This window comes from Gymnogyps californianus, chromosome 2, assembly GCF_018139145.2.
Source record: "Gymnogyps californianus isolate 813 chromosome 2, ASM1813914v2, whole genome shotgun sequence".
Classification (NCBI taxonomy): Eukaryota; Metazoa; Chordata; class Aves; order Accipitriformes; family Cathartidae; genus Gymnogyps; species Gymnogyps californianus.
In genome coordinates this window covers 157,203,645-157,231,314 of record NC_059472.1, presented here as the reverse complement: position 1 = coordinate 157,231,314, position 27,670 = coordinate 157,203,645, and the positions used below count along the sequence as shown (strand labels likewise).

The 27,670-nt window shown below is 36.4% G+C and overlaps 1 protein-coding gene across 2 annotated transcripts in view; it reads right to left on the bottom strand.

Annotated features, from left to right (window-relative positions):
- Positions 1–4,651: 4,651 nt before the first annotated feature.
- Positions 4,652–27,670, bottom strand: part of NCAPG2 (non-SMC condensin II complex subunit G2) — a 53,484-nt gene continuing 30,465 nt past the window's right edge. The window contains exons 14-29 of one of the 2 annotated variants that reach the window (XM_050891259.1): positions 25,077–25,299; positions 23,715–23,833; positions 23,081–23,254; positions 21,231–21,301; positions 20,803–20,956; positions 20,598–20,621; positions 20,448–20,486; positions 19,832–19,948; positions 19,577–19,720; positions 16,839–16,938; positions 15,971–16,155; positions 15,086–15,229; positions 13,028–13,131; positions 9,792–9,889; positions 9,264–9,366; positions 4,652–4,920 (exon numbers count right to left, since the gene is read on the bottom strand). In XM_050891259.1, coding sequence (XP_050747216.1) covers positions 4,869–4,920; positions 9,264–9,366; positions 9,792–9,889; positions 13,028–13,131; positions 15,086–15,229; positions 15,971–16,155; positions 16,839–16,938; positions 19,577–19,720; positions 19,832–19,948; positions 20,448–20,486; positions 20,598–20,621; positions 20,803–20,956; positions 21,231–21,301; positions 23,081–23,254; positions 23,715–23,833; positions 25,077–25,299 — 1,851 coding nt within the window. In that variant the 3' untranslated portion in view covers positions 4,652–4,868. Of the gene's footprint in view, positions 4,921–9,263; positions 9,367–9,791; positions 9,890–13,027; positions 13,132–15,085; positions 15,230–15,970; positions 16,156–16,838; positions 16,939–19,576; positions 19,721–19,831; positions 19,949–20,447; positions 20,622–20,802; positions 20,957–21,230; positions 21,302–23,080; positions 23,255–23,714; positions 23,834–25,076; positions 25,300–27,670 lie in introns of both variants that reach the window. The other variant, XM_050891258.1, reaches the window with a different exon arrangement.

The window sequence follows — 27,670 nt, the reverse complement described above, 5'->3', positions numbered from 1 at the left end:
ACAAACGACCCACTGCTATCAGAGAAGATTAAGGACACATCTATGCCAAACAACCTAACCCAGTGAAAAAATCCCGGTGACTGCTGAGTAAATTAAAGCTGAAACTACACAGCTTTTTGAAGCCTAGGGCTGTGCCTAGGGTCGTGCTCAGCCAAGCAGCAATACAGCTACACAGAGCCCAGGACTAAGAAGTCTTATCTGAAGTAGATTAGGCAAGATTTGTGCCTATTTGCAATGGCTTAACGAAACTGAAGAACTGCTGGCTGCCTGTGGAAAGTTTTGCAGCGGTTCCTGAAAGCTGCCCTTGACCCCAGCTAATTGGCAAGGTGTAAGTTACTAAGCCGTGCTCTTCTGTCTGAAATGGGCAGCTACCACTGCAGGCACTCCTAGTACAGACACGGCAGGACACCGTACGGTGGTCTTGGTTCACAAGACACTGGAGCAGATCCGCAAATACTACTACAAGGTAGCTGGTGTGTCTCGTGATTTCACATCGCAGCCATTATCGTAAGTATTCTTCACTAAGCGTTTATCAAGTGAGGGGAAAGATTTTATGACAATTAGTCTCTCTGATTTCCTTCTGTAAGTCAGAAGACCTCAAAGCACTTGACAGCAGCACCACATGTGAGTTGAAAGGCAAAGTGAGTTGCAGCTGTCATGGGAGTAAACAGCATGTGCAAGGCGGATTTTTTCTTTTCCTTGGCAAGTCTGAAAGTTTGTGTGCTTGGATCGGTACCTGGAGACATTTCTTTGCTAAGGAAGAAGCTTGAGAGCTTCTCCTGGTTTTTCTTTAGCTCATAATTTGAAGCTGTGATAGATGGAAGACTGCTGGCCTTTGTGTCCCAGCCAGACAACAGAGCAAATGAACATTGTCATCAGAAAAGGGATCAAGTCCCTACAAATGATGGTAAAACATAGAAGATTACTGCCAATAGTTTAAAGCTATTGCTTTCTTCAGTGATATTTATACTGACTATCTATACATGAAGGGGAGAGCTACAGGCATGCCACTTACACGTACAACTGTGACCAGAAAATTTAGTCTTCAGGCAGCTGTACATTAACAGTGACTGCCAACGCAAGTTGCTCCAAGGAGTATCTTAGAATGGTGTTATCTTGTTCACATTTCAAGCAATTTTATTAAGCAAAGTCACGTTCAACTTCTTGAAAAAGCCGAACAGATCTCAAAGGCTCTGTCTTAAAATTATGGGAAGTTCTCAGACATACAGTTAGGATAGTGCAGCTGGCTGAATACCAAGAGTATTCCATAAAAAACCCCAAAGACCAACCCCTCTCCCCCAACAGCACTTTCAATTAATAAGATGAAACAAATCTGTTTTACAGGTTTCCAAAGGATAACTCAGCTTAAGAAACATACTATTTATTTATATCGTTGAAACAGAAGGAAAATGTAAGGATTTAACATTTTGGCAAGACTTAGTTTGGAACAAGAACAGCAAGTAAAACCTAGAACTCTTGTGATATTTCTGTGAAATTTGCCACAAAGACCCAAGGAGAAAGCACTGACAGACCTTGGCTCAAGGAATCCGAAGAACATCATTATCCGTGTTGCAGATAGCCAATGTTTTTTCATCTGTCAGAGCAGTTAGAGCAGAGCTGGACTAGAAATTGAGCTGAAATCTATACACCAGCTGCACGACTAACGTAAAACGATTTCAACACTGTTGAGAACCACTTGAGTACCAGCCACCAGGAGGACAAAGGTTTATCTTTAAATTTTCTTACCCTTCCTAGCAAAATCACCTCTGAGTTCTTCCGAAGAAATCTGCGTATTTCTGATGTTGGTACTACCTTTATTTCTTTCAGGCTCAGGGATATTACACCTGTAACAAGTATTCCATGAAAAGTGAAAACTGAAAAAGCAATATTATACACTGAGGAAAAACAAGGCAGTAAATTTGGATTCTCTTCTAATCTAATAATATGAGCAAATGCTGAAAGACTGAGAAGCAGAAAAAAGAAACTGTGATTTACATATTCATTAAGTAATTTGTATAATCAGAAGATTTAAAAGGTCATTACTGGAACACCTGCCTGTTAACAGATGTAGAAGAATGAAGGCCAAAACCCACAGTTTTTAGAAAGATGTTGATAAACAGTTGGCAGATCTACAGATACCTGCTGGGGCAGCATTAGTCTTTTTGGTCAGGCTACTGTTGTGGATAAGGTAAATCTGGAATTCATGAACCCGTACACACACTGACTTTCCTGTTGCAAAGCCTGGCAGTTGTTTAGTAAGAATTCGATTGCTTTTAAATATCAACATTCCAGCTAAATAAGGTTTTATCCAGTAGGGAAGTTTTACGCGCTAAGGTCAAGTATGGATGTGATGTAAAGCAGGATGAAGGTAGTTCATTGCACTTCACAGAACAGATACTAGGAAAAAAATCTTACAGTCTCTTACCGGACAGAAAAAGAGCACAGTAGATGCCTGTTTAGACAGATGGGGGTACAGCACTGTGCACAAATCTTAATCAAGAATGAGGAGCCTGTCTTAATTTGGCTAAATTTGTTAATTTCCGTTTCAGTGCCACTCAGTAACATTGGAGACCTCAATAAGCCATTTGCACAGACCCATAGTGAGAATCACCTCACTTAATTGCAGGTAACTAAGCGTTAGATATCCAGGTCTAAGCTGGTCACCGTACGCTACTTGTAGTCTGTGGCTGAATCATCTTCTGGGATTCCTGTTTGGTCTCCTTCTAAACCAAACAAAACTATACCATTATGAGCTATACTGGTTTTGGCTGGGATAGAGTTAATTTTCTTCATAGTAGCTAGTACGGGGCTATGTTTTGCATTTGTACTGGAAATAGTGATGATAATTCAGGGACGTTTTAGTTATTGCTGAGCAGTGCTTACACAGAGTCAAGGCCTTCTCCGCTTCTCACCCCGCCCCACCAGCGAGTAGGCTGGGGGTGCACAAGAGGCTGGGAGGGGACACAGCTGGGACAGCTGACCCCAACTGACCAAAGGGATATCCCATACCATACGATGTCATGCCCAGCAATAAAACTGGGGGGGAGGGCCGCTGCTCAGGGACTGCCTGGGCATCGGTCAGTTGGTGGTGAGCAATTGTTTTCATTTGCATCACTTGTCTTTCTTGGGTTTTATTTTCCCCTGTTTTTTTTTTTTTCTCTTTTCCTTACAATTTAAAAAAAATTATTATTTCTTTTTAATTATTAAACTGTTTTTATCTCAACTCATGAGTTTCTTTCTCACTTTTACCCTTACAATTCTTCTCCCATCCCACCAGGGGAGTGAGTGAGCAGCTGGGTGGTGCTTAGTTGCTGGCTGGGGTTAAACCACACCATGAGCTTAGACATCTAATTTACAGATATCTCAGTTAAGGCAAAATAACATTCTGCAATCAGCATTCTATTACTAGTCTTAGGAGAGCATCTGGTTGCGTTAAGAAAATTAAACAAGTGGTTTACATGTCTGCATTATCAGCATCATTAGTATTAATTTATAAGAACAGCTAAATATAAACTGATTTAACTTATGTATTAATCAAGTATATGTTTAATAGCTAGGGCATTTCCCCTCCAGTACACTTGTCACTGAATCACATAAATAATCAAGTTGGGAGGAAGCTCAGGAGGTAATCTGGTCCAATCCCCAGCTCAAGCAGGCTTAACTTCAAAATTATGACACAATGGTCAGAGCCTTGTCAGTCAAGTTCTGCACATCTCCAAGGATGGATGTTCCACAGCCTTTCTGAGCAACCTCTTCCTGTTCCTGTTCCATTTCCAGTTTCAATTCACTCTCGTAATGAAAATTTTTTTCTTATGTCCAACGAGAATTTCTCTTGCTGCAAGTTGATTCTGTTGCCTCATATTCTCTTCACGTGTACCTCTGAGAAAAGTCTTTTAATCCTCGTCCAGGTAGGCAAAGACAGCAATAAGAGCGCCCTTCTGCACTCGCCTATGCTGGTATACAGGACTGGTCCATTACGGGTAGAAGAGCATGTGTCTTTGTTGAACATCATGACATTTGTTGATCCTTAAGTCCAGCTTGTCAGGATCCCATTGAATGGGACAACCCTACCCCTCGGTGTATCAACCACTGCTCCCAAGTTGGTGTCATCTGCCAGCAGACTGAGGTTGCGTTTCATCCCATCGCCCAAGCTTTTAATAAAAATGTTAAATAGTATTGGCAACAGTATCTGCCCTGAGGAATGCCGCTGGGAGCTGGCTTTCAATCTGACTTTGTAGCATCATTATTCTTCCAGTTTGATGGTCCAGCCAGTTTCCCACCCGCCTTTGAAGTCCACCCATCCAGTCCACCTCTCTCCAGTTTGGCTATAAGGACACTATATAAGCCTGTGTAAAAGTCTTTGCTAAGGACAGGAAAGATGACATTCTCTGCGCTCTCTTCTTCCAAAAAACAAAGGGAAATCAGGCTGGTTAGGCAGAGTTTGCCCCTGGTGAATTCATGATGGCTATTCTCAATCACCATTTTGTCCTTCACCTGTCTCAAAATGAAATTCATTTCCATAACCGCCAGGAATACGCTCTATAGTCTTCCCAGGGACTGAGGTTACGTGCTATCTCAATCCCAAAGTATATAAAATACAATTATTATTTGTTTTATAAAAACCGAGATACTGATTTTGCATCCCCCCCCAAATAAGACATTATTATACAGCATAACCTCTTTACAGCTTTTTGAAAAATCTTTACTATTACATGATTTCTATACACACTTTTATACATTTTGCCTGCTTTAAATGTACAGAATAACAGAAAACAAACTTTAACTATTAATAAGTTTACAAGATAATCTTATTTAAAAAACAATACGTCTTCCTTCCTTCAATTTTCATGACAAAAGCTTCTGCATGATCAAGGATTCAAAAATTCATCCAAAATTTTCAGAGATGATTCATACAGGATTCTGAAATGGCATAAAACAATGCGTAACAGGATTAGATATGCTAAACACTAAATCAATCCTTGACTATTTGATTCTCAGAGTACAGCTACCACATGATTTCTTTGACCAGTTATTCCATATTAGTTTAAGTATTAAATATGCCTTTACAAATTACTTTTGAAATAGCTGGGGTTTTTTCTTTCAACTTTTCCATTTTTCTGCTGACCATCTCTAGCTATAGTGTAATCTACAGGAAGCCAGTTTAAATTACTACGTCAATTCAAGCACATTTTCTAATATTTCATCATCTATTTAAAGAACCCACTCATTTTCTTCACAGCATTTTTACTCTTTTTCCAAACATAAATAGTCAAATCCTTTACTGATAATTCATACTAAGGCTACTTTTCATTCTTTTACTTTCTTCCTTTCCTCTTCATTCTTCAGTCTTCATAATTTTTCTCCTCACCTGTGGCAATTTTTTTCCCAGCTTGAGCTGTCTATCCTATCCTTATTAGCAGCTGCCTCCTTCAGCTGCATATACACCCACCTTAGCCCCTTTCTGACTCTCTTTCCTCTCACATTACTCCCTAAACAACCTCAAAGGTCAGCTCTGAAATTTCGATTTGGCAGGCTCTTTTTATTTTCTTGCATTCCCTGACAGTCACTCACCTAGCCTTCACAGTTGCATTCTCATGCAACTTCTTCTAACATTGCTCTAAAATATCCTCAAAAGACAAAAATGGGCACTTTGGTCTTCTGACAAAACATTATTTCACTGTTAACCACTATAAACTTTATCCTTGATGTTACTTTTGTAAAACATTCTGTCACCTGTATTTCTCAAGCATTTTTTTCTCCGTATTTTTATTATTGTAGTCCTAGACTGATGCTCCGAATAAGCAAGGTTAGGCAGTCACTAATCATGATGAGTTAGGGCATTCATCATGAGACACCAAGACCTGAAATACAAGAGGCAACTCTGCGTTTTCATAGCAGTACAGTGGATGTTAGGGCTCCTTGAATTCAGACCGCCGTGGGTGTGTCACGTGCTCCTCTTTATAGTACTATATCCTTTAAGCCATGATGGAACTCAACTGTCAAAATAAGCTAGTATTATAACATGCTATAAAATTAGTATAATTAGTTAAGTACTGTGGTTTTAGACACAATGCTACTTCATATAAATTTTATTTTGTTATAATTTCAGGCTAATAGAACAACAGATCTGTAATGTGGGACCATGTACTTGCCGCACATTGGACAACAAGCCGTCATTCACAATAACTGTGCACCTCCCCAAACAGACAAATTTAGGTCAGTTTTACCAGGTACCTTTCTCCTGAACTTTTAGATAGGTGGCAGACAAATCATACACAGAGTTATATTACAAAGCAATTCAAGAATCATTATTTACAGATGCAATGAGAGTGCAATAAAGAGTTTGGGAATGACAATAAATGATAATACTAAAGACATATCTTTCAGCACAGCCATTAGCTAAATTTAAATTCTAATAGCCATATATCAAAATGCTAATTAAAGTAAATACAAAATATTAAGTAAAAGGTATTATTCTAGAGCACATTTGTTTTCATAGAGCACGGAACATTTTTCTCTAGCCTCTAAATCACTGCATTGACAGCTTTATTCGCATTGTTTTGCTAGGCATAAATATTTGCATTTTATAAACTAAACTACTGTGTGTGCCATTACTCCTGAGGAAATTCTCTCAATATACAATATGTTGTCCAGAATTTTTAAGTGCACTGAACAGCATTTTTAAAATAATAGACCCACAGGGCCATCTTAAACCGCTAACTCAGCTGAAGAGGGAAGACTAAATTACAATGAAAAGTTTTGCTTCCGAATTAGTGCAACAATTTCTTGTTTAAGGGCAGCACTTTAATTACTACACCAGACAGCATTTTTACTTTTTTCTTTCTTTGCTAATATGTAATAGATTACTTCTAAGGCTAAATTTAAGATGCTGGCACAGAATGCCAAGTCTCTTGGGAAATTAAAGAATGTCACCATTTCCTGGTATACCTGGGTATTAAATAAAATAATCCCTCAAGGAGTTATTATGAGATAATGCATTCAGAAGCAAAAAGTAATAATACTATTAAGTATGAGTTAAAAAAAACAGTGTTATATTTTAGCATGCATCAGTGCAGCACTGTGTGTTATAAGATTGTACTCACAGTAATGATCCGAGATCTAGCTTGCAGCATACTATAACTAAAATTTTGGGGGTTGGTAAGCAGAGTAGGACGATAAAATAGTTTACAAACAGCAGGGCACATTTCAGACTGTATATAATCACATTTTAGTTATACGTTAGCACACTAGTACCAGCGCACTACAAATGGCATGTCAGAAGACACTAGAGGCCCAGCCTGGTCCAACATTCTGTCTGTCTGAGAAAGCGCAAACACGCTGTAAATTAGTCAAGCAAAACCTAGTCATTGAAGAACTTCCTCCTAACCTTTTTTCAGCGTGAATTCTTTTACCCTTCAGGAGAGAGAGAAAAAAACCCCAACATACCTGTACAAATATGAATCCTCCCAAATTCTGCAAAGCTGTATGATAGCTTCTGAATTTTGTTATCATATTGCAATTCTGATTCTTGTTAAAAATACTTCCCATCATCATGTTCATATTCCTAATCTTTTAATTTTATCTGCAGGTATCTCTTGGTTTTGTATTATACAAAGGTAGCCATTCATATATCACAAAATTAAAACGCTATGTAGCATCTTATGCTCTTCATCTGCCCCAACTTCTAGGCTGATTTGTCCCTGTTCACTGGGCAGAGATGATCACATAGATTCATAAAGCAATTACCTGTGTTCTTACTGAAATTTGTAGTGAGTAATGCATTCAAGTGGCAGCAATTATTCATTTTTAATGTGCCTATTTATTTAATCATGTTAAGATTTTCTTTAATGAATGCATATTTTGTTAGCAACAACACAGCTACTGTATTGTACTGTCCTGAATATCAGGCACTTTTTTTTTTTCCCCTGGAAAAATCCAATTTACCTTCCGCATTTCTGAACCAATTCCAAATGGATATTTACTGTACAGCCCTCTAAAAGTTCTACCACTGCCAGAACACTTAGTGTAGCTGTTGAGCTTCTTGATACAACTCAAGTGCAAACGCTAAGGATTTGAAGTATCATAACAGGAAAGGGATATAGTCCATGTGGCCTCATTGATAAACCATCTTATTTTTCATACAGTAGCATCTCATAACTTTAGTATTGGCTTTAAATCAGTGACACCAATTCAGTCGCAGCACAGCCGCCAAAGGTCTATGTCTAGTCACTACAATGCCAGAGAACAACATGCCTCAGGCTAGTGATCCACCAGAAGAGCGTGCTGTGGAAGTGGGCTTAGGTCTGAAGGGCTATGCAAGAAACTGTTGAGTAAAATGAAGTGGGTTTTGTTTTGTTTTTTTTAATTTAAAGTCTGTCTACTCTGCATCCATTGTTTGACTGAATAGTAAGGTTCATCAATTTGAAGAATTAAAGATTGCAAGGGCCTCTGCATGTTCAGGCCACTGTGGTGTGTTACTAACTTGCTCAGTATTTTTGGATGAATGTCCATAACCACAGTCTGTTTTCTTCATATTCTTTGTTTGTGCTTTTTAATGTCTACTTTGCATGTTTTCTAATTCCATGGGCAGTTCAATAACTAGGCAGAAATCAAATGTTAACAAATTTTTAGACTTAAGCAAGTTTGAGGTGCTTACGGCTAAAGCATTCATCATGGCTGGCTGTCTTAGGCAGGTCTGAAATAAATGATTGCAAATACAATGTAGCCAATCACTTTAAAGAAACCTATCCCAAAAGATCTAAAAGTCAACCAGATCTGACACTGAAATCCCAAAAAAGAGCAAAATAAAATCACCTGTGGAAAGGTCTTAAAGTCATTGTTATATTCAGTTAAATTTTTACCGTCTGCGTAGGTATGGATTCATATGCCTAAAACCAAAATGTGGGAGAAAAATCTTCTAGTAATAAGAAATAGTAAATAGACTACTTGCTTTGTTCTACACCTGCTACTAACAGAACTCAATTTCAGAACTGAATCCTGCAATATACGGGATCAAGTCATAACACATTTAAATTAAATGCAAAAAACCAAACTAAATATGTAAAGATTGCAATCACAGCAAATGTATGGGCAGGAAATTTAATACTGTGCTGGGCTCAATACCTCACAATTTTTTTACCCACTATTTTAAACCTTGCAATCATTCAGAACGCTCTAACTGTGTTATGTAAGTACAAGCCACAGCCAATTATTGCAGAGAGGGTATAGGAGAGGTTAGTGTTCATGTCCCACAGCAGATTTACCTTTCAGTGCTGCTAGATTCTTCTGTGGCAGCATCCTTGCATGCTGTCAGATTCCTTTGAATGGCAGGTGCAATATCCTTTAGAAGTGAAGTTTTGTGCTTACCTATTTGAAATAAGATTATGTTGAAAAATTGGACAAAAATAATGATTTATCAAAAAAAAAAAAAAAAAGCCCTGCACATTTTCATAGAATATTTTTTAACTAAAAGATTGATTAATGAAAGGTTAGATATTAAATTAGATTTTCACTGTCCTGGATTAATTACTGTGTATTTCAGCAAATCAGAATATACAGATGAACTCTATGAGTTACCAAACAGCTGTATTTTTAAACTCACTACACAAAGATTCAAAGTCCAAAGCTTAACAACATAATTTACAAGTGATATAACCTTAAATCCTGTAGAAAAATGGCAACTTAACAGGATGAGGAAAAGTGCCTGTTAAATTGTATAAGAACTCAGCTTCCAAAATGTAGCACATAAAAAAAAGAAAGAAAAAAGAATGGACAAAAATGGTTTGATTGACCTTTAATTGTAATCACAATGCAGACAGAAGCTGTTAGACTAAAAATCCCTTCAATTTCTTCAGAGAGAATGCATTCCATTAATTCATTTAAAAATGACCTAAGGAAAAAATAAAGCAAAAATACGTTATAAATCATGTTTCTTTCAAAATAGAACTGAACAGAACAAGGTTGTGATTATGCTACCCTGCCACCATAGCTTCAAAGATACCATGCACGACAAAGCAGTGGTTATTTGGTAACTGAAGACTACATGTTGCTTCTGGAACTGAGAATATCTGAGTTAGCAGAATGGTAACTTGCTTGGGAAGAAAATAAAAAAAGTTTGTACACAGAATAAGTAGCTGTTAAGAGAAACGAAGAGCTTGTGGACTATTTAGGGAAGTCAATCCATGAAAAAAGTACTGGTTCTACTGGAATTTAACTCACGTAATTTGTATTGAAATTTCTAACTTCAATTTCTACTGAAGTTTAAAAAAATGTGTTATATGACTCCAATGGTTTGTTAGTAACTACTAATGCCCTTAAAACTATTACTACTTGTAGCCTGATTAGAAACTGGAGTTTAATTAACACTTTGGTCTAAAATGCATATCTCAAAAATTAAAATAGATGGGTTTCCAATTACAAAACAGTGAAGAACGTTTATAACTAAATATAGCCCTGAAACACTTCCAAACTACATTTTAGATATTGAAAGTATGGATGGACTAACAGAACCAAAACAACTGTTCATTGTAAAGTCTGAGATAAATACTAACTCAATAGGTATCTTAAGAGACTCACTTTTAGCAAGAGACGATAGTATTACCAGCAAACTTGAGAGGCGTTTTGGGACATATATCAAGTTAAGGAAAATGAAACAAGGGAGTCAAGGAAGAGGTCTAGCAACCAAACTAAACTGCAATACGGAATAAGGCAACACTACAGAATGAAATCACTAATTGGTCATTATAGTGTTTATGGTAAAAATAACAAATTTAACTCAGAAGCAAATCTCAAAAACAGAGTAAAATAAAAGAACAAGAGGGATAAAGCAGGAGATGGACAAGATCTGTAACCTCATACTCCTCAGAGCACAAAACTAAATGCTCTGTGAAGAACTAAAGGGGAAACTGAGAGCAGCAGATGTTACAATAACTTTCCCTAAAATATTTCAAAATACCTTTGGTAATGTTATTATCTGCCACCAAAACCGAACACCATAAATACCCAGTACTGGCTTTAATTGTTCTTCAGGCTTTTATTGTGCTAAGATATCAAAATGAAATAAGCAGTTAAGAAAAGAACCAACCTCCACTAGTGATTCAGCAAATAAGCTTTGTAGAAGCTCAAATATTGCTTCAAAGAGCTGAGAAAGATTAAACCTCTTTAGGTTCTGAAATAAGTATTATGAAGTCACTCATGCATTGCATTAGTTTTATTATATCATTGTGGACTAATCTGACCAAATATTGATTCCATTTCATATTGCTCTTAAATTGCTAACTGATAGTATTCTGATCAGAGTTTTGACTTCATTGTTATCACTGTTTAGGTCAGTAAGCACACTCTTTAGTTCCATGAAGGAACACTGTAATTGTATTAACCTATAATAAGACTCACTGCAGACTCAATGCAGCTGCCTTTCCCCACCTCCCTCTCAACAAAAGTCACATGAGCCTGCAGGCAAAGATAAAATAGAACAGAACAATAAGCTATTTACAAACACATAGAAGTAAAAAAGATAAGTAATTAGTTCCTATACAGATAGTTCCCCACTAAAGGAAAGGATGCTCACACAATTGGTCAGATATTGCCAAGTCACTCAGTGTTATCAATGGTATGGTGACTGAAATTCAGTGCTAGAGATTGACTAATTAGTAGCTGAAAACATAATAGATGCTGCAGAACCCGGTGCAAGATGATCATGTGTTCACAGAACAGAAGCTTGCATCAGATTCTGTAATGTTAAAGGCTTTTGCATTGGTGTGGAAAGATGATAATTTCTGAGACGTTGAATGATTTACTACTGGACTCTGATTATGGCCTATCAATACAGATTAATAAAAGAAAATAGCCTTAAAAGTAGTCTCAGTCCTGAGGCACCAGTGGAACCAGATGTAAATTATTTCCTGACTTAGATCTTCTTTGCACCAAAAAGATAAATAATAGAAGATAAATACATGTTTATCAAAGTACTCATAGAAACAATCTGGTCCAAACTAGCAGTTTTCTCCGTCAAGAATGGACAAGATTCTCCTTGACCGCTAGAAGAAAGTTGCAGAGGAATTCATTGAATTTCTGCATCTCTTTTCAAAAGAGGTGTGTAAAATAATTGTGTTTCACTAAAAGAGAGCACCTTGATGGACAGCTGCTGCCTCACAGAAGAACAAGATTTGGATTAGGAAAGCTATTGCTGGACTCTCTGGAGTCCTTTGTTTTGCTAGTTCAACTAGAACTAGAGAAGAAATTGAGAAGGAAAAAAAAAAATCATGACAGCAGAGACAGGGATATTCAATGCCTGTCAGATGAACAAGTTAAGAATAGGAGTTACTTGTGATAAGTCATGGAGAATGACAGGACTTCTAAGGAATACAGATTAGCCCCTTGATCATTTAAAATAAGTCTGGTGTGTATAGTCACATAAATAAAAATCGAATATGAACAAACTAAGCAAAATGAAATTCACTTGTGACAATTTTAGAAGATATTCAGGGTACCCACTAAATACAGCAAATAAAAAAAAACCCGTTTAAGTCTTAAAAAAAATAATGACGTAACCCTACTTTTGGGGGCTTTTAGGACTCAAACACTTTAAAAGTATTTTGAATTTTGTGATTTTAATACAGTTATAGTACATTTATCACCTCACTGCAGACATTCAATTAAAGGATTAATGCTATTTCTGGTAAATATTTTATCTCATCTAAATACCCCTATATTGAGAGGACTAACGTTTATAAGTATCTTATGAAAGAAGCAAGCCAAGATGTATGATTAAAGAACTTATTTACATGAAGTCTTGTAAATAAGAAGCACTCTCAGAAGCAGTTAAAAAATGGAACCAACTCCCCCCCCAATCAATACCTACAAGCAATATGTCAAGAGAAAGGGATTATGAAGTAGTGCAGGTAAATTTAGTAAGCATCTAGTTCCTCAAAATTTATTTGAATTTAGAAATTAAAACTTTATTGACAACATATAAACTGTTCTACATTAGCAACAACCTTGGACAAATTAACGTAGCAACATTTACCTGACAACATTAACTGACTTCATAATTATGGCCATTAAACTGCTTGAAAGAGGAGGAAGGTCTGAAATAGTCTTTGGTATAGTTAAGTCTTTGTCACTGGAAGCCTAAAAAAGAAAAAAGTCAACAACTGTTGTAGATCAAGAAATACATGTATGCAGAAAACATCGAAGCAAATCTGTATTTCAATAATTACAATAACCAAGACCTATCCTTAAATAATTAGAAGAAACATTCATGTGTGTTCTTTGAATAGCCTTAATCCAATTGTGTTGTGTCCAAATAAACAAAACAAATTTAAATTAGAAAGGCTAAAACTAAACCAAACAGTACTTGTATCAAGGCAAATATTCTCCACAGTTGTTCTGAATAGAAGTTTCATTTAACTACATTGTTGGTCACTGTTTATAAAGGCACAGCCTAGTAAACACAAATGAGTATCCTTTGTGTCTCCAAGTTTAAGTGTGCATACATAATTTCTAAAAATAACTTAGGTGACAGTGATTTCCTGATTCCCTGTGTCAGCTCTTTTTGGTATCAAGTTCTGAATAGCATGGCAAGTATTTAGTTAGAACTGAATTTTGATTTACTAGTACAATAACCTGGGGGCAGGGAAAACCCCAGCTCAGATGACTTACTGCAATGAACATTCATAATCTATGAGTATGCATCTGCAGTATCATTCAAGAGCATAAACTTTTACTCTGCAGCATCCGTAAAGAGCATGCTGCCGTCCCACAGCCCCTCAGCTGATATATTAATACTTGCAGGTAAATCTCTGGTATTGTTTCAGTTCCTTCTGTAACACAGAATCTTAGAAGCAGCTCTGTTGTACTTGGTACTTTCTGGCAACCGTTTATTGCTCTGTTTCTAACATATCTAGCAACCACAGTAAGAGTACAGCCTCTGCTAAAGAACCTCTGCTCTTCCTTGTTAGTTCTCCAAGCTTCCAATCTTACTAGCCATATTTGCTCCTAACACTACATGCGTTAGGAACATGCATTGGGAATGTTACCCTTCTCCTTCAAGGACAGTAATGGTTCCTTGGACTTTTAGCACATACAATAACCTCTGTCTACATATTCTTTTCAGGATTAAAGCTTCTTTCATTACTTTCCAAAGAAACTCAGAACAGATATTCAGAAACCCTCTAGACAAAAAACAGAGGAACCAAAAAAAAGATGCAGCATGAGAAATGGATCTGTATGGAAGCAGAGAATGCATAAGTGATCAGTGCCAAGCAAGACATCAGCCTGCTTTGGAACAGGATTACAGAACTTTATGGGACAGTTCCAAGAATAGGGAACTGGAATCTTTCGGAGATCAGTGGTTCACTTAAGTTCCCTAACGCTGGCTGAGACGAAGTGAGGTAAATTTAGAACAACCTCCCTTCCTCCTCCTCTCCCTAAGCTTTTATTGCTGAGCACAACATCTTATGGTATGGAATATGCCTTTGGTCAGTTTGGGTCAAGTGCCTCGGCTGTGTCCCCTCTCAACCTCTTGCCCACCTGCAGCCTGCTTAGTTTTTTTTAGGGCAAGGGGTGAAGGGAAGAGAGAAAACCTTGACACTCTGCAAGCACTGTTCAGCAACACCCAAAACTAACTGGTGTGTCCTCAACAGTGTTTTACCCACAAATGCAAACCACAAGCACCACAGGGACTGCTGTGAAGAAAGTTAACTCCTTCCTAGCCAGACCCAGTACAAAAACACACAGAAAGAATATCTCAAAAACCATGTCATTAATCTCCAACACTGCCTAATTTCTAAATTCTTCTGTCAGAGGCAGAAAGTGAACTAGGTATCAGGACAACTCTGTTCTTACACAGCTGAGAATCATAAATCCTCTTCCTTGACTCCCTTGAATCATAAATCTGAGAGATGCACCGCAATATGAAATTATGGCAAATAAAATTTCCTGTTTGTTCCATGCCAACACACACAAAATCTTCATCTGTAGTACAAAGATCACACTTTCTGAACATAGCTCTGTTGTTCCAACATAACGTTTAAAAAGCAGTAAGTGTTAAAAGAAACAAAAAAAAAGTCAGCATTAACTTTACCTTCTGTAGTACATAGTTTATCTCTGCTACTATTGCAGCCAGGAGAGTAGAGAGTACACCTTGGTGAACTGCTGGGCAAGACGAATGCCAGCACTGGACTGCATGTATGAATTCTCCAAGAGGCATTTGAATAGAGTGAATCAACTAAAACCAAAGAAAAACAGATCAGCTTTTTCAGATTGCTTGAGTATAATTGAAATATTTCAGCAAGCTTCTCTGTGAAGAAGTGCAGATCACACCTTGAAAGCTATTGAGGTATTCTAGTCACTTGGGATCAGAGGGGGAATCAGCAACACGTTTGGGAAGTCTACTCATAAATTTGAGAGAAACAAACAAAACAATGGTTGTAACAAAAAAGAACTGAATGTTTTTCAGAAGTCTTGAAAAGCAGACCATCAAATTTTCCAGAGCGATCCACCCATCTCACTACTATCTAGTCTCTGCTATAAAATACAAGAAGCTAACTTTTCTGTGAAGATAGGAGGTTTTGAAGAGCTTTAGGACATCATACATATTTTGGAGCTGATATAATTCAGGCTGAAAGAAAGAAATAAAAAAATTACAATTTCTCCTCCCTCTCAAGATCATAATAGATATATAATCAAATTCTTTGCTCTGGATTGAGAAAGTTCATTTAATTGTGGATAAGATTAATAACCTATGAGTACTAGCATAGTTCAGGATCATTGGTAACAGAATACACTGTTCTCCAATTTACTAGTTTTTCTGTCATGATGAGACCAACAATGGATTAAAAAAAACACATTGGTATGGAGGAGATGTCAACTTGAATAACAACCTCAAAGTGTCTAAGTATAATACATTTGCGTAAAAAGTATGGATTCATCTACACATTAGGTAGCAATTTCAAGTGTAATATGATACCTGAATCCCTTCTTCCTGCTGTTTCTTGAGTCTACGTGCCACACATTCTAAAACTTTCTGGAAGACGGTCTGTACAGCATGGAAAAGATTTGCCACTTCATCTGTCTCAGTATTCTGAGTTAAAGAAGCTTCAATAATTTCTTTTAGAGCGTACAGTAACACTGGAGCACAAAAGTCACCTCTCTCTAGAGAAAGAGATAAATACCATGATATAAAAATTGTAATGAGATATCCTTCAGGTACAAGCTTAGAATGAAACTCAGTTATATACCATAAATAGCTATAGTTTACAAGTGTAGGCAATATATTTAGTTTCTGAGCATCCTTAGCTGAAATTTTCATACAGTTCAACCAATATTTTAAGTACAAATCCAGTGTTCCTTCCAATCATTGAAGTATAGGGATTGAAATTGCAGATTTCTTCAGGAATTGAGCTCTAATTCTGTCTGTACTGTAGACATAACTTTCCAAATGTGAGCCAAATTTAAATAGTGCTGCAATGTTGTCTCCTAAGGCATACTGATATATATCAATATACTTATATCACTTTATATATATATTAAAAAACACTCTTTCTCTCTCTCTATAAAAACCTCTGAATTATATAGTAATAACTGGAATCTAAGAGCAAGGAAGAAACATTAGTTATCAACAGTGACATGGTTCTGGGTTGGTTTTCTCCTTGTTTTCAGTTTTCTGAAAAGCTGCTGTGGCTTTTGACCGTATTATTGGTACTAGTTAGCATACGCTCTAAACACCATTTTTTTGAGAAACAGACTCCAAAATGCTAAAAGCAACAGCTCTGCTAATATAAGAAAAGTCAGCTAAGTATATATGGAGATGCTGACGTTAGCACAAAATATCGTACCTGTTTGTATAACTGAAAGAGCCATATCTAAAAGGTGTGCTTGAAATGTGAGATTTCCGAGGCCAACCATTATGACATCTTTACATACTGTCAAGTAGGCCTAGAAAAGAGATGCAAAAGTATATGAGAAACAAAATTTATATAAAGTAACCGTTCAGTAAAACCTAAAAATAATAAAACCACAAAATCTTAGCCAAGTTGCCCTGAAAGCTGGTGCATCTACTTGGAGTTACTCAGTTCGCAACCTTTGACAAGCAGGAGTTCCAAACTCCAAATGCTTCCATTGCCCTTTCCTCCAGTAAACACAGTTGCTCAAAAGGCAGTAGATCCTCTATCTTTTTCACTCAGGCTCAGATCAGAGGCATTGATACTTGATATTTACCGAGGCAGAACGTGACATCTCTACCTATCCTGAATAGCAAAATCAAAAACAGCGTACAAAAAGAGCTTTTCCCTACAGAGACACACGCGTTACATACTAAACAGATTATAATACTATAGACAGAGGGGAGTACGGAATTTTTAACCAGTCTATGTATACATGAGCTGGGTTGTTCAGGGACACTGACTGTGACTAAAGGTAGTCCAAGTCTTTCCCTTGACCAAAATCTGAAAGGACCCATAGCTCAATGCTAAAATCCATCTTGGGTCAAGTGATACGTCAGGGGAATGTAACAGAAAACAATTCAAACAATTCAAAACTAGCTAAACCCCACCCCCACCCCCACCCCATTATATAATCAAATGCCTTCTGTGAAGGGCAAATGAAGATAAAGGGTAAGGGACACTGTCAGTGATGACACTGGGGTTTGTGTCAGAGGGCTCTATCAGCCCCACTCAACAAATCAGTGGCCTAAAGGGAACGGCCCCGCAATGAATCCCTGCCCATAGCAGTAAGCGCAAAACTGAGTAACAGACCAAGCAGAGACAGAAGGGTGAAAAGGGAAAGAATGGGCTATGTCACAGGGAAAGTGATAGAGAAATGTAAGTGGAAAAAGAAGAGACACCCCGGTCCCCTCTCGTATACAACAGTATCAGAGAAGCAACTGTATTTATTGCATATTATATGGATATTTTGAGACAAACTAGGTCCGCTTTTAATGCCAGCATTCTTACCAAATATACACTCCAAACAATTAAAAAGCACAATCAATACCTCATTCCAATCAAAAACAGTATACAAGGTGAGAAGCAAATAGGAGCTGCTTAACAAACATGTGGCTTATTACAGGAGATGCAAGAGGCCTGGATTCTCTTCTTGACTTCCAGACAAGTCACATCAGTCTTTACACCTCAGTTTCTTCTCTGGAGATAATGGTGCAAATGGACTTTAAGATCTACTAGTAAAGATCATTATGTTTCGTTATTGGCTAGTCAAGTAGTATGTCAGATGGGTTTACAGTGACAACTGCCTATCTTATTGCTTATCAATAAAGTTTCATTTTCATTTTGCATTCAAACCTAGGAAATTGATCGTAAACATTCTGGTAATGCTGGTAAAGATTCCCTATTTTGTGTCTTGTCTTTCTATAAGGTTGAGTTCTGTGCCTCCAAACTTTTGAAAACTAGCCACAAAAGAGTTATAATATGTATACTAAATTTTTCATTCAGAAAGAAGAGACAATAGCATATAAAACACACAAGAAACCTGTACCAGGAACAACTACAACACTTGAGTTTACTATCCCATTATACTTTTTAAAAAGCCATTTGGCTGCAGCAGCAGGATTTAGTACAAGACTGCCTCCTCATTATTAGATTCCCAGGTAATACACCCTACCTCTCCGCTGACTTCCAAAGATATGTTCTGTGGGACTCAGCACTAGAATGAAGCATACTGAATTCCTCAGGGTATAATTCTACCTATTTCTTTTGGGAAAGCAGGAAGCAAAGAAAGAAAGGAAGGAAGAAAGCAAGCAAGCAAACATGATTAGATCTAAATCCTCTCTCATAATCACACCACCTTCCTGGTCCTCTAAGTCATCCTCTATTGTTCTATTCAACACAATGCATGCAGCTGCAGTGATTCTGTCATTTCCAGGACCTTCTATGCTACAGAAGAACAGGCTATTAAATGCTAGCATACCATGCAACTATATCCTTGTTTTCAGCAACTAATTTTCTTCTCCTTTTCAGAACTGAGATTCAGTGACAATCTTAACTCTATTTAATGCACTTTTCATAAAACAGCATAAACATTACCTTTATTTAATATGGGGGATGAGAGACTGAGGACAAGAATTACTCGTTAGAAACCTAAAATTTGGGACAGCCAGGTTACATCGCCTGCTGTGCTAGAAATTTATTGAGTGGGCGTTTTCACAAGTGTGAAACATAAAACATGTTCCATCCTCACTTCAACAGATATGATGAGAATATATATTATGCACTGATAGGTGAAAAAAGTCTAGATAAGAACAAGGTATTGTTGACTCCCAACTACTTGATTTAATTGCTAGGTTATGCGCAATTATATTTATATATTTTTATATTTATAAAATATAAAGGTTATAACTAAATTCAAAGCTATTTAAAAAAAAAGTGTGAGATTTTAAGCCATCAAAGGAATAGCAAAAGCACAAAACTGTAACCTCAGAACAAACAGGACTGTGTTTCATTAGCTCATTCACTTGCTGGGCTCCAAAAACGCCAGTGCACTGTTTGTCAGTATACGATTGCTACATATACGGCTTTTAAGATTGGCAGCAGTTTGATTTATGTTATAAGAGACCTCTAACCTGGATAATTAATTCAGAAACATTACTGTTTTTTGAAATGCCATCCTCTTGATCACTTGCTAGTATAAAAGGTACAACTTGACTTTCTATCCAAGCACCTGTCTCCTTCAGAAGTGAGAGGTAATCTTTTCCTTCTTCAGAAAACTGGAAAAAAAAAAAAAAATAGAAGTTTACCAATCGTCTTTCCAATTCTTTTGGAATTTTCTTATACTGTCAGCTGTAACTCCAGCTTATACTGAAAAGGTATAACCATACCTTGTTCTGAAGATGAATACTCAACCTGCAAAAGAGGCTGAAGGCTCTTAGGCCAGTTGCTTGATTGCAGCTACCAGCACCTGCATCAGTTGCTTTCAGAATTGAGCCAAGAACCTCCTGAAATATCAAGGTTTACATTTATATTTTCCAGAAAATCCTTTCAAATGTTTCTTTTCTCAACAGCTTTAAACAAAAGACCTAAAAAAACCCCAAAAAACCACCACACAAAAAAAATCCCAAAGACCAAAAAAACAACAGGCATACTTTCAATTACTTTCATTTTGCAATGCTATAACTGATTTTCAGACTATTCCTCATATGTACACTCCAAAAGTCAGGTCCCTTAAAAATGCTCAACACTAGATCACAAAAATTTTGAGACACATAAAAATGACAAGCTGGTTAAAATCTGCCACCTATAAAAAATTCTGAACTAATATACTTCTAGTTTAGAATATTTGTTTGAAGTACAAATCAAAAGGAAAACCTTTTTATTGAGGGGAAGAGAGGATCACGAATCTATTTATTTATTCTTTCAGGCCTTTAATTTGACTCAGGCAATATATGATGTTAAGCACTCTTTTATAAGCACTGTTTATGGTAAGGAGAATACTACCTTTGCAGCACTGAGAATTTTCAAAAGCTTCTTCAGTTTCTTTTTAGGAACAGAGAGTAGGCAACCACGATTAACAGGATGAGTCAATAAATATTCAATGTAATCAATTGCTAATTCTGGCTTCGATTCATGTGTTACATGGATACGTACTCGTCGTTCAGATGTTTTAACACTCTAAATGAGAAGAAAGCACAAAACCAGTACAATACTGTTAGTATCTTACTTTACAACTAATTCCAAAGCAGAATAATATGGCATTAAAGAGGCTTCTTCTATTAAAAAAAAAAAAAAAAAAGCATGACGCCTTTATGTGATCTAGCAATTCCTTAATTCTTTGACGTATGCATATGCATACCTTTCTTGGGGTTAGCGTGTCAGACAACCAATCACAGGCTAATTCCATAATATGTCCCACTTGACCCCAGCGACACATGCAGTCTATCAGGGTAGAATATTTGCTTTGGTCAGCTCCATTGTCAATATTTCTGAGTCTGGAGATCACACTACAGCTTAAAAGAAAACAAACAAACAAACAGAGATGCATTAGCTTTACACCCATAAGTGCAGAAATAATTCAAAGAAAATCAACGAGTATGAGCCATTGGTGAATCTTTTTTGGTATTAAAGACATACTTGCACCTCATAAATTTTACTAACTCATCGAATTTGTTTAGTGGATTAATTTATCCAAATGGGCATTTAATACATCAAGTTGTGAAAAATTAAGAAATACAGTCAACAAGAGATTTCTTGTCATTCATATTTTGGATTTAAAAATAGTACCTGAATGTAGGAATAGCAGCAGGGGGCATAAAGGATGCCAGAATAATCAATGGAGTCATGCAACGCTCATCCTAGGATAAAAAAAGTACACTGTATGATGTACATGTACAGGTACGCATATGCACACAAAACTAGAGTACTGAAAAAGTATGATTAAATTATCTCAAATTAAGGATTTTCTTTTTTCAGTAGACATGGAACTGAAAGAAGCTCATAACATGTGGCTTGTAATCTGAAACTTCTGATTCCTATTCTCAGAGGTCAATTATCAATTACCTTATCATTCAGCTCTCTGACAAACTGTCAGAACAACTACCATGAATAATTATGGCTCCATTAGATTAATAACCACTGCAAAAGAAATAACAGGTCTAGCTTACATTTTTTCTAGCAGCGGCCAATATTTAATTGCATAATCATGACACCATCTAACTCCTCTCAAGTAACTAGTGCCTTAAATGAATATTCATTCACAACAGAAATTTATAAAAAAGACTCTAAAGGAAAGAGTGCTTATATCACAATGGTAATGTAAAATGCACTATAAGTCATTGCACCACATCATAATACAAGGTCTAGACGATGACATAGTCTCACTTGGGTTACAGAGAAACCAATCTATGTGAAAGACTCTTCAAAAATAGTATATCTGTATGTCCAAGCTTCATGAATACAATCGAATAAAATTATTACCTACTTAGATATTTGAAGATCTAAAACCCTTTTAAAGATGATTTTTTAAAAGAACATTTAAAAATATATTTGTAGCTTTTCAGGAAAGAGACATGCTGTTTCAATCTGTAGTCTTTTAGAAACTAAGCCTCTGATGACAGGTCTTTTTAGATCCAAGCTGCTTACTCACTGTAAGAATATCAAAGTCAAAGAGGTTGCTTGCTAAAGCTGGATATCTTGTCCGCTCACCAGAACCTTTCAGGAGGGATATTACATTCTCTACCAAAAAAGATCTGGAATGTCTTTGACAACTTCCAAATGCTTTCAGGGTAGAGAGAGCATTTGGTGTATCTGTGCTGCAGAATATTATGTAGCAATGAATTGCTTTCCACTCCCTGATTATCTAAAACAAAATTGAATGTTGTTAAGTATAACAGCATAGCTGAGTATACTTCAGCATAAAAGCCATAAACAAAAAAGACATCCAGTAGATAATCTTTCCAAATGCACTACAGGCTGCAGCAGACACTATTAGCCACTATCAAAAGATAGGATCCTGAAGAATAACACTAGAACAACTAAAAAGATCAAGGAGACTGAAAATACGAAAATGACTGATTTTAATTAATTGCTTATATCAAACCCAAACCATAAATAAGTGCATCAAAAGATTGTTAGAGAGTAGAAACAAATTAGCAGAAACCAATCACAAGAAGTGAAAAAGGAGCCTCAGCTGCTTCAGCTGTCTGTTCCAGCAGCTGCATCATAATAAGAAGTGGTGGTGGTGGAAGAGCTTGGGGGGGAGTGGGTAGAAAAACATGTGGACTCTCATGCACACTGAGTATTTCTTCTGCAATGGCACATTTTCAGTTACTGATTTCCAAAAGTTCCAAAAACATTCAAAAGAATGGAATCTTATAGAAACATTACAAGGAGAGCAATTTATTGCATAAGTAATTCTGTGCTGACGATTTAGATAATGGTTCATCAGTTAGATATTGCAACTGGAGAATAGCTTCTACCCATTTGTGGAATTCCAGGAAACTTGCTATTGTTTATGGTTTATAGCAACAATGAAAAAGAATACTTAATGCCATGAAAACAGATAAAAGACATAACACATGAAAGCATCTGAAGAAAATACTGAGCACTTACAGGAAAATCTAGGCTTTCTTTACCTTAAATACTTTAAAATATTCAGGAAGTACAGAAGCAAATTTTCTGATAGCATAATCTTTGGCCTCTTCATTGTGATCTAGTGCTTTGTGGATACTTCTCCAGAGAATTACAGTAATCTCCAATAAACTTGCCATGCTGGCCACATCATTTATTGACAACACATTATCCAACACCTGAAATACAAACACTTAGATGATATTACCTATTATATTCTCAAATATAAATTTAGGTTAAAATTAGGTTTAAAAAAACCCTGAAAATCCTTCCATTCATTTCCCAAAGGCATTGTGTTTGTTGTAGAACATGAACTCCCCAATTCAGTCTTACTCTTGCGACGTTAATTTTTTAAATAATTTAATTGCAAAACCAAACCAATTTATAATTAGTACTGGAATTAGGGAAGTATTCATTTAAAATATGCTTCATATTCCTTCTATCTTATTCTAGCTCCTTCACCAAATTTCTGCTATTGCAGGGCATGAAAACACCATAATGGCAGTTCTTCCCTTCTAATTCCACAGATGCCCAAGTGCTTTCCTTTAGATTTCTGTCATATCATTAACTGCCTATGTCTCAAATTAAGCACAACAGAAAAAAAGTTACCAGAACATATCATAAAGTGGACTTTCTTACACTTGTATTCTCCTTTTCACTTTCGTCATCACCATCATCATCACTATCATGAAGACTCTCTTTCATTGCTTTCTGGATGCAGGCATTCAAGCAGCGCCGAATAGTAAGCATCAATTTAGCTACATTTGAATATAATAAGAATAAATCAGATATTTACTATTTTTTAAGAATGTTGCTGGCAATTACTTCTAAGTGTAATGCTGGAAAGCCAGTCTGAAAAAGCAGGCAACAGAACCAGAAATAACTAGGAAAAAAAAGAAAAAATTTCCTGGTAAAAGGAAATGGAAAAAAATGTGAAAATGTTTTATATCCTCAAGTATGAAGAAGAAATGGCAACATTATCATCAGGTTCTATAATTTTATTGTTAAAAAAGTCTACTAAAAAAACCCCAAAACCAACCACCACCTTATCAAATCAGGATCAGAGGAAGCTCCCACAACTTCTACATTCATCTGGCATAGTTATTAACTTAATGACCTATGTTCAATAATACATCTCCTCCAATGTCAATTCCAATTATTTATAAAAGATGTAGTAGCCTAACCATTGCACTCCTTAATGAGGAGCTCATCTCTAGATAAAAGTGAAAGGGTTATGTCCACTCTGGTGAAAGTATAACTAGCTGAAATACACTAGCACATGTTATTTCAAAACTACCTTACCAAGGTAATCAGTCAAGGGGCAACAGCTTGGACATTTTACCCAAGTCACTCCATGCTGACTACTTTGTTTTTATAGTATCAGAACTCCTCTGAAACAAAATTTTCCCGATTTTACTTGGTTCAATAGCACTTTCGTAAAAAGCAGCTATACTCTGTGCAGTACATACCCTTTTCACTGAAAGTTTCTGAAGCTTTTAATAGGAAGGAGGGCTTTTTAGATTTTCTCTGAGCAACATGAAAATACTACTGATCCACAAATCCCAGATAATCAGATTATCAGACATAAATATTTTTCACCTTCTATAGAATCTTCCACATAAAGATCTCAAATCACTTGAGGCACCAGGGTATTTATTTCACTATTTCTGCATGATAAATAAGTATCAACTTGGATAATTTTAAGGTACATGTGAGGAGAAAGGGGAAAAGAGAGATCAGATAACAACATCAGCCAGAGAGTATAGTACAGCCCCTAAGAGCAGAAACAAAAAGCTTTGGTCTCTTCATTGTTGAAAAAGCTTATGACTGTTGTCAGCAGGGTTCACTGCTGGTGTCAAGAATTTCAAAAACTACAAACTAATATTATACTAAAAACAAAAGATCTAGCAACAACGTACCACTGTTAGAAAAAAAATTTAAAAAGCAATTACATGGTGTGATATTAGTATTTCCAAAGACTCATAAGGTTTTGTACTTTACCTATATTGGTGGGGGCAGTATATTCATAAGCATATTGATAGAACTTTCTAGCTGCTGCTGAATTCATCTGGATTAGAGTCACACAGCGTTCACACCACACATCCTCAGGTTGGTTAATGGGAAAGAAAGAGTTGAATAAGAGATTCACTATGCGTCGTGACACAGGCCGTGAATCAACTTCAAGACGAGTCAGAAGATGCTCCATGGGACAGATTTTCCAGAACTTTTTAAAGCGAGAAAAAGATAATAAAGGAGTTAAAAAAACAGAGGAAAAACCAATCACCTTTATTAAGTGTTGTCCACATAAAAAAATCTCAACAAATACAAATAGCATTTACCAGAAAAGCATGAGCATTTTTAATTTTTACCAAAATACCAGCATTTAATTGAGGTCACATATTGCTGCAACAATGCTACTTTACTGTTCTGATGCACCTCTAAATCTCCCAGTATCTCTGATAGACTGGTGAAATTCTGGTTCAAGCAATTCTAGCTCAATATACCTGCAATGCTAATGCAATTTCATAGATATAGGGAAGAATTATTTACTCTACAAGGATATTACCACAAAATATAATTATTTGTCATTATGTGCCACGTTTCATATTCTCATCATAGGACAAAGTAGGACCAAACTCCCTACAAGTATGGTATATGCCCTAAAAACCTGTATAGAACAACACCCTTTCCAAAACCATCCCAAACTGTAAGTGCATCCCATCGTTAGCAGAGCTCTCGCTTATTTGTAACACAGTAATCGAAGGCTATGAAATTCGGAAAGAATAAACAGCTTGTTATGCCAGCAGTAATACTACTCACATTTGTAATTTTTGTGAGAAGATCTTGAATTAATTATGCTGTGCACTTTCAGATTAAAAAAAAGAACCCCCCAAAAATAGGGTTTCTTGGCATTGAAAAATATTCTTTTATTCTTGAGTAGAAATATTTGCAGCAGCTAATTACCCTGTGATTTCAAACTATGGGCAACTCTACTAGAATTATCATAAAAAGAAGGTCCTTGGAGTAAGCATTAAAGTAATCCCAGGACTTACCAGAGATACATATTACAGTTTTTAAATAAATAGGAAGTTGCTGACAAAACATCTAACACTTACTAGGATTTTTTTTCTTTTATGTAAACCTGATTCTTCCTTTAGAAGATTTAAATCTTTTACTACATAAAAATAAAGCACAGAGTGGATGGAAGATATCCATTATGCCTAAAGAATGAATTAATACCTAAAAAACAATCCCTGAAATTGAGAATTATCTTTTTCCTCTGTCTTTAATGGCAGCAAATTCAGAATAATTCAGGAAAGCCAAAAAGATTGTTTGCTTGAACTTTCATACTGAATGACAAATAACTTTCAAACAAGAATTTTTTATAGATTTAACAGCAGCATGAACACTTTGTTTTTAAAAGATTATACACAAAGTAACAACATAAAAAAATCGATTTAACTCATTGTTGACATTGAATACAAGTTAAAAAAAGCTTGGTTGTATTTTACTATACAGACAACTGATACTAATGGATCAAATCATGACTATAGGTGCCAGTCCTTTAAGTCACGGACTTATATCTTATGAAGAGTTAAAACTCAGCACAAGAAGAAGTGCTGAGTGCCTGTGAGGTTACAGAGTGATGTAGAAATGGATATTAAAAAATACATAAGAAGATTATAAAAATTACACATAATCAGATTATTAGGGGAATATGCTTGTTAAGTATTTTTAAAATAATAAATAATAACACAAGAATAAATAGAAATCATGATTAAGATTTCAGAGTCCAACGCTTTCAGAACAACAATTCCGTGATTTGTTGTTTCTGCTGATTCTGTGAACCAAGTGATACATCTCCTAACACACAGGCACCATCAGTGTGAGGTCCAGTGTCACAGTGATACTTCTGCCATTCTACCTCAGATTCATCTGGTAAAGCCTGGCTTTAGAACATGCTGAAGCAGAAACTTCAGGAAAAAAGCTATCTTTTAGAGTACTACCACTTATTTATAACTCTGAATTGCCTCCTCCAGTTATCTCCAATAATCTTAACAACCAGAACCAATTGTCTACAGCTGCACATTGTTAATCTCAGGAGATCTGCAAGCATTACTAGGACCCTGCTGGAAACTTTTCATGCTGACAGTCTGAATGATAATACTTGGTACTTGCAGTGTTTGTCTCCATTTCACATATCCTGTGGACTTGCCTAATCAATGCATTGAGGTATGTATTATGGAAGTACCAAACTTGCTGTTGCATTATTGTAATCCTTATCCTGAACCTGTATGCAAGAATCTGAAAGCTCTCAATTCCGAAATCGCCTCCCATTTATCTTGTCTTCTGAGCCTGTTTTGGGGAATTTGGAAGGTACTGAGGTGGTCTAATCTCAATATATGTCTTTGAGGTCCTGTCATCAAAGCTGGAACGCACACATTTGGCAAGTAGGTAATTCTCGTGTTAGGGATAGATGTGTTCCTTGAGCACTGAAGCCTTAAAAATCTGACAAACCAAGTATTTATTTAATTCTCTCCTGAACAACAGAGATACATACCTCTGACTTCATATAGCGTATGTGCCTAGCACAA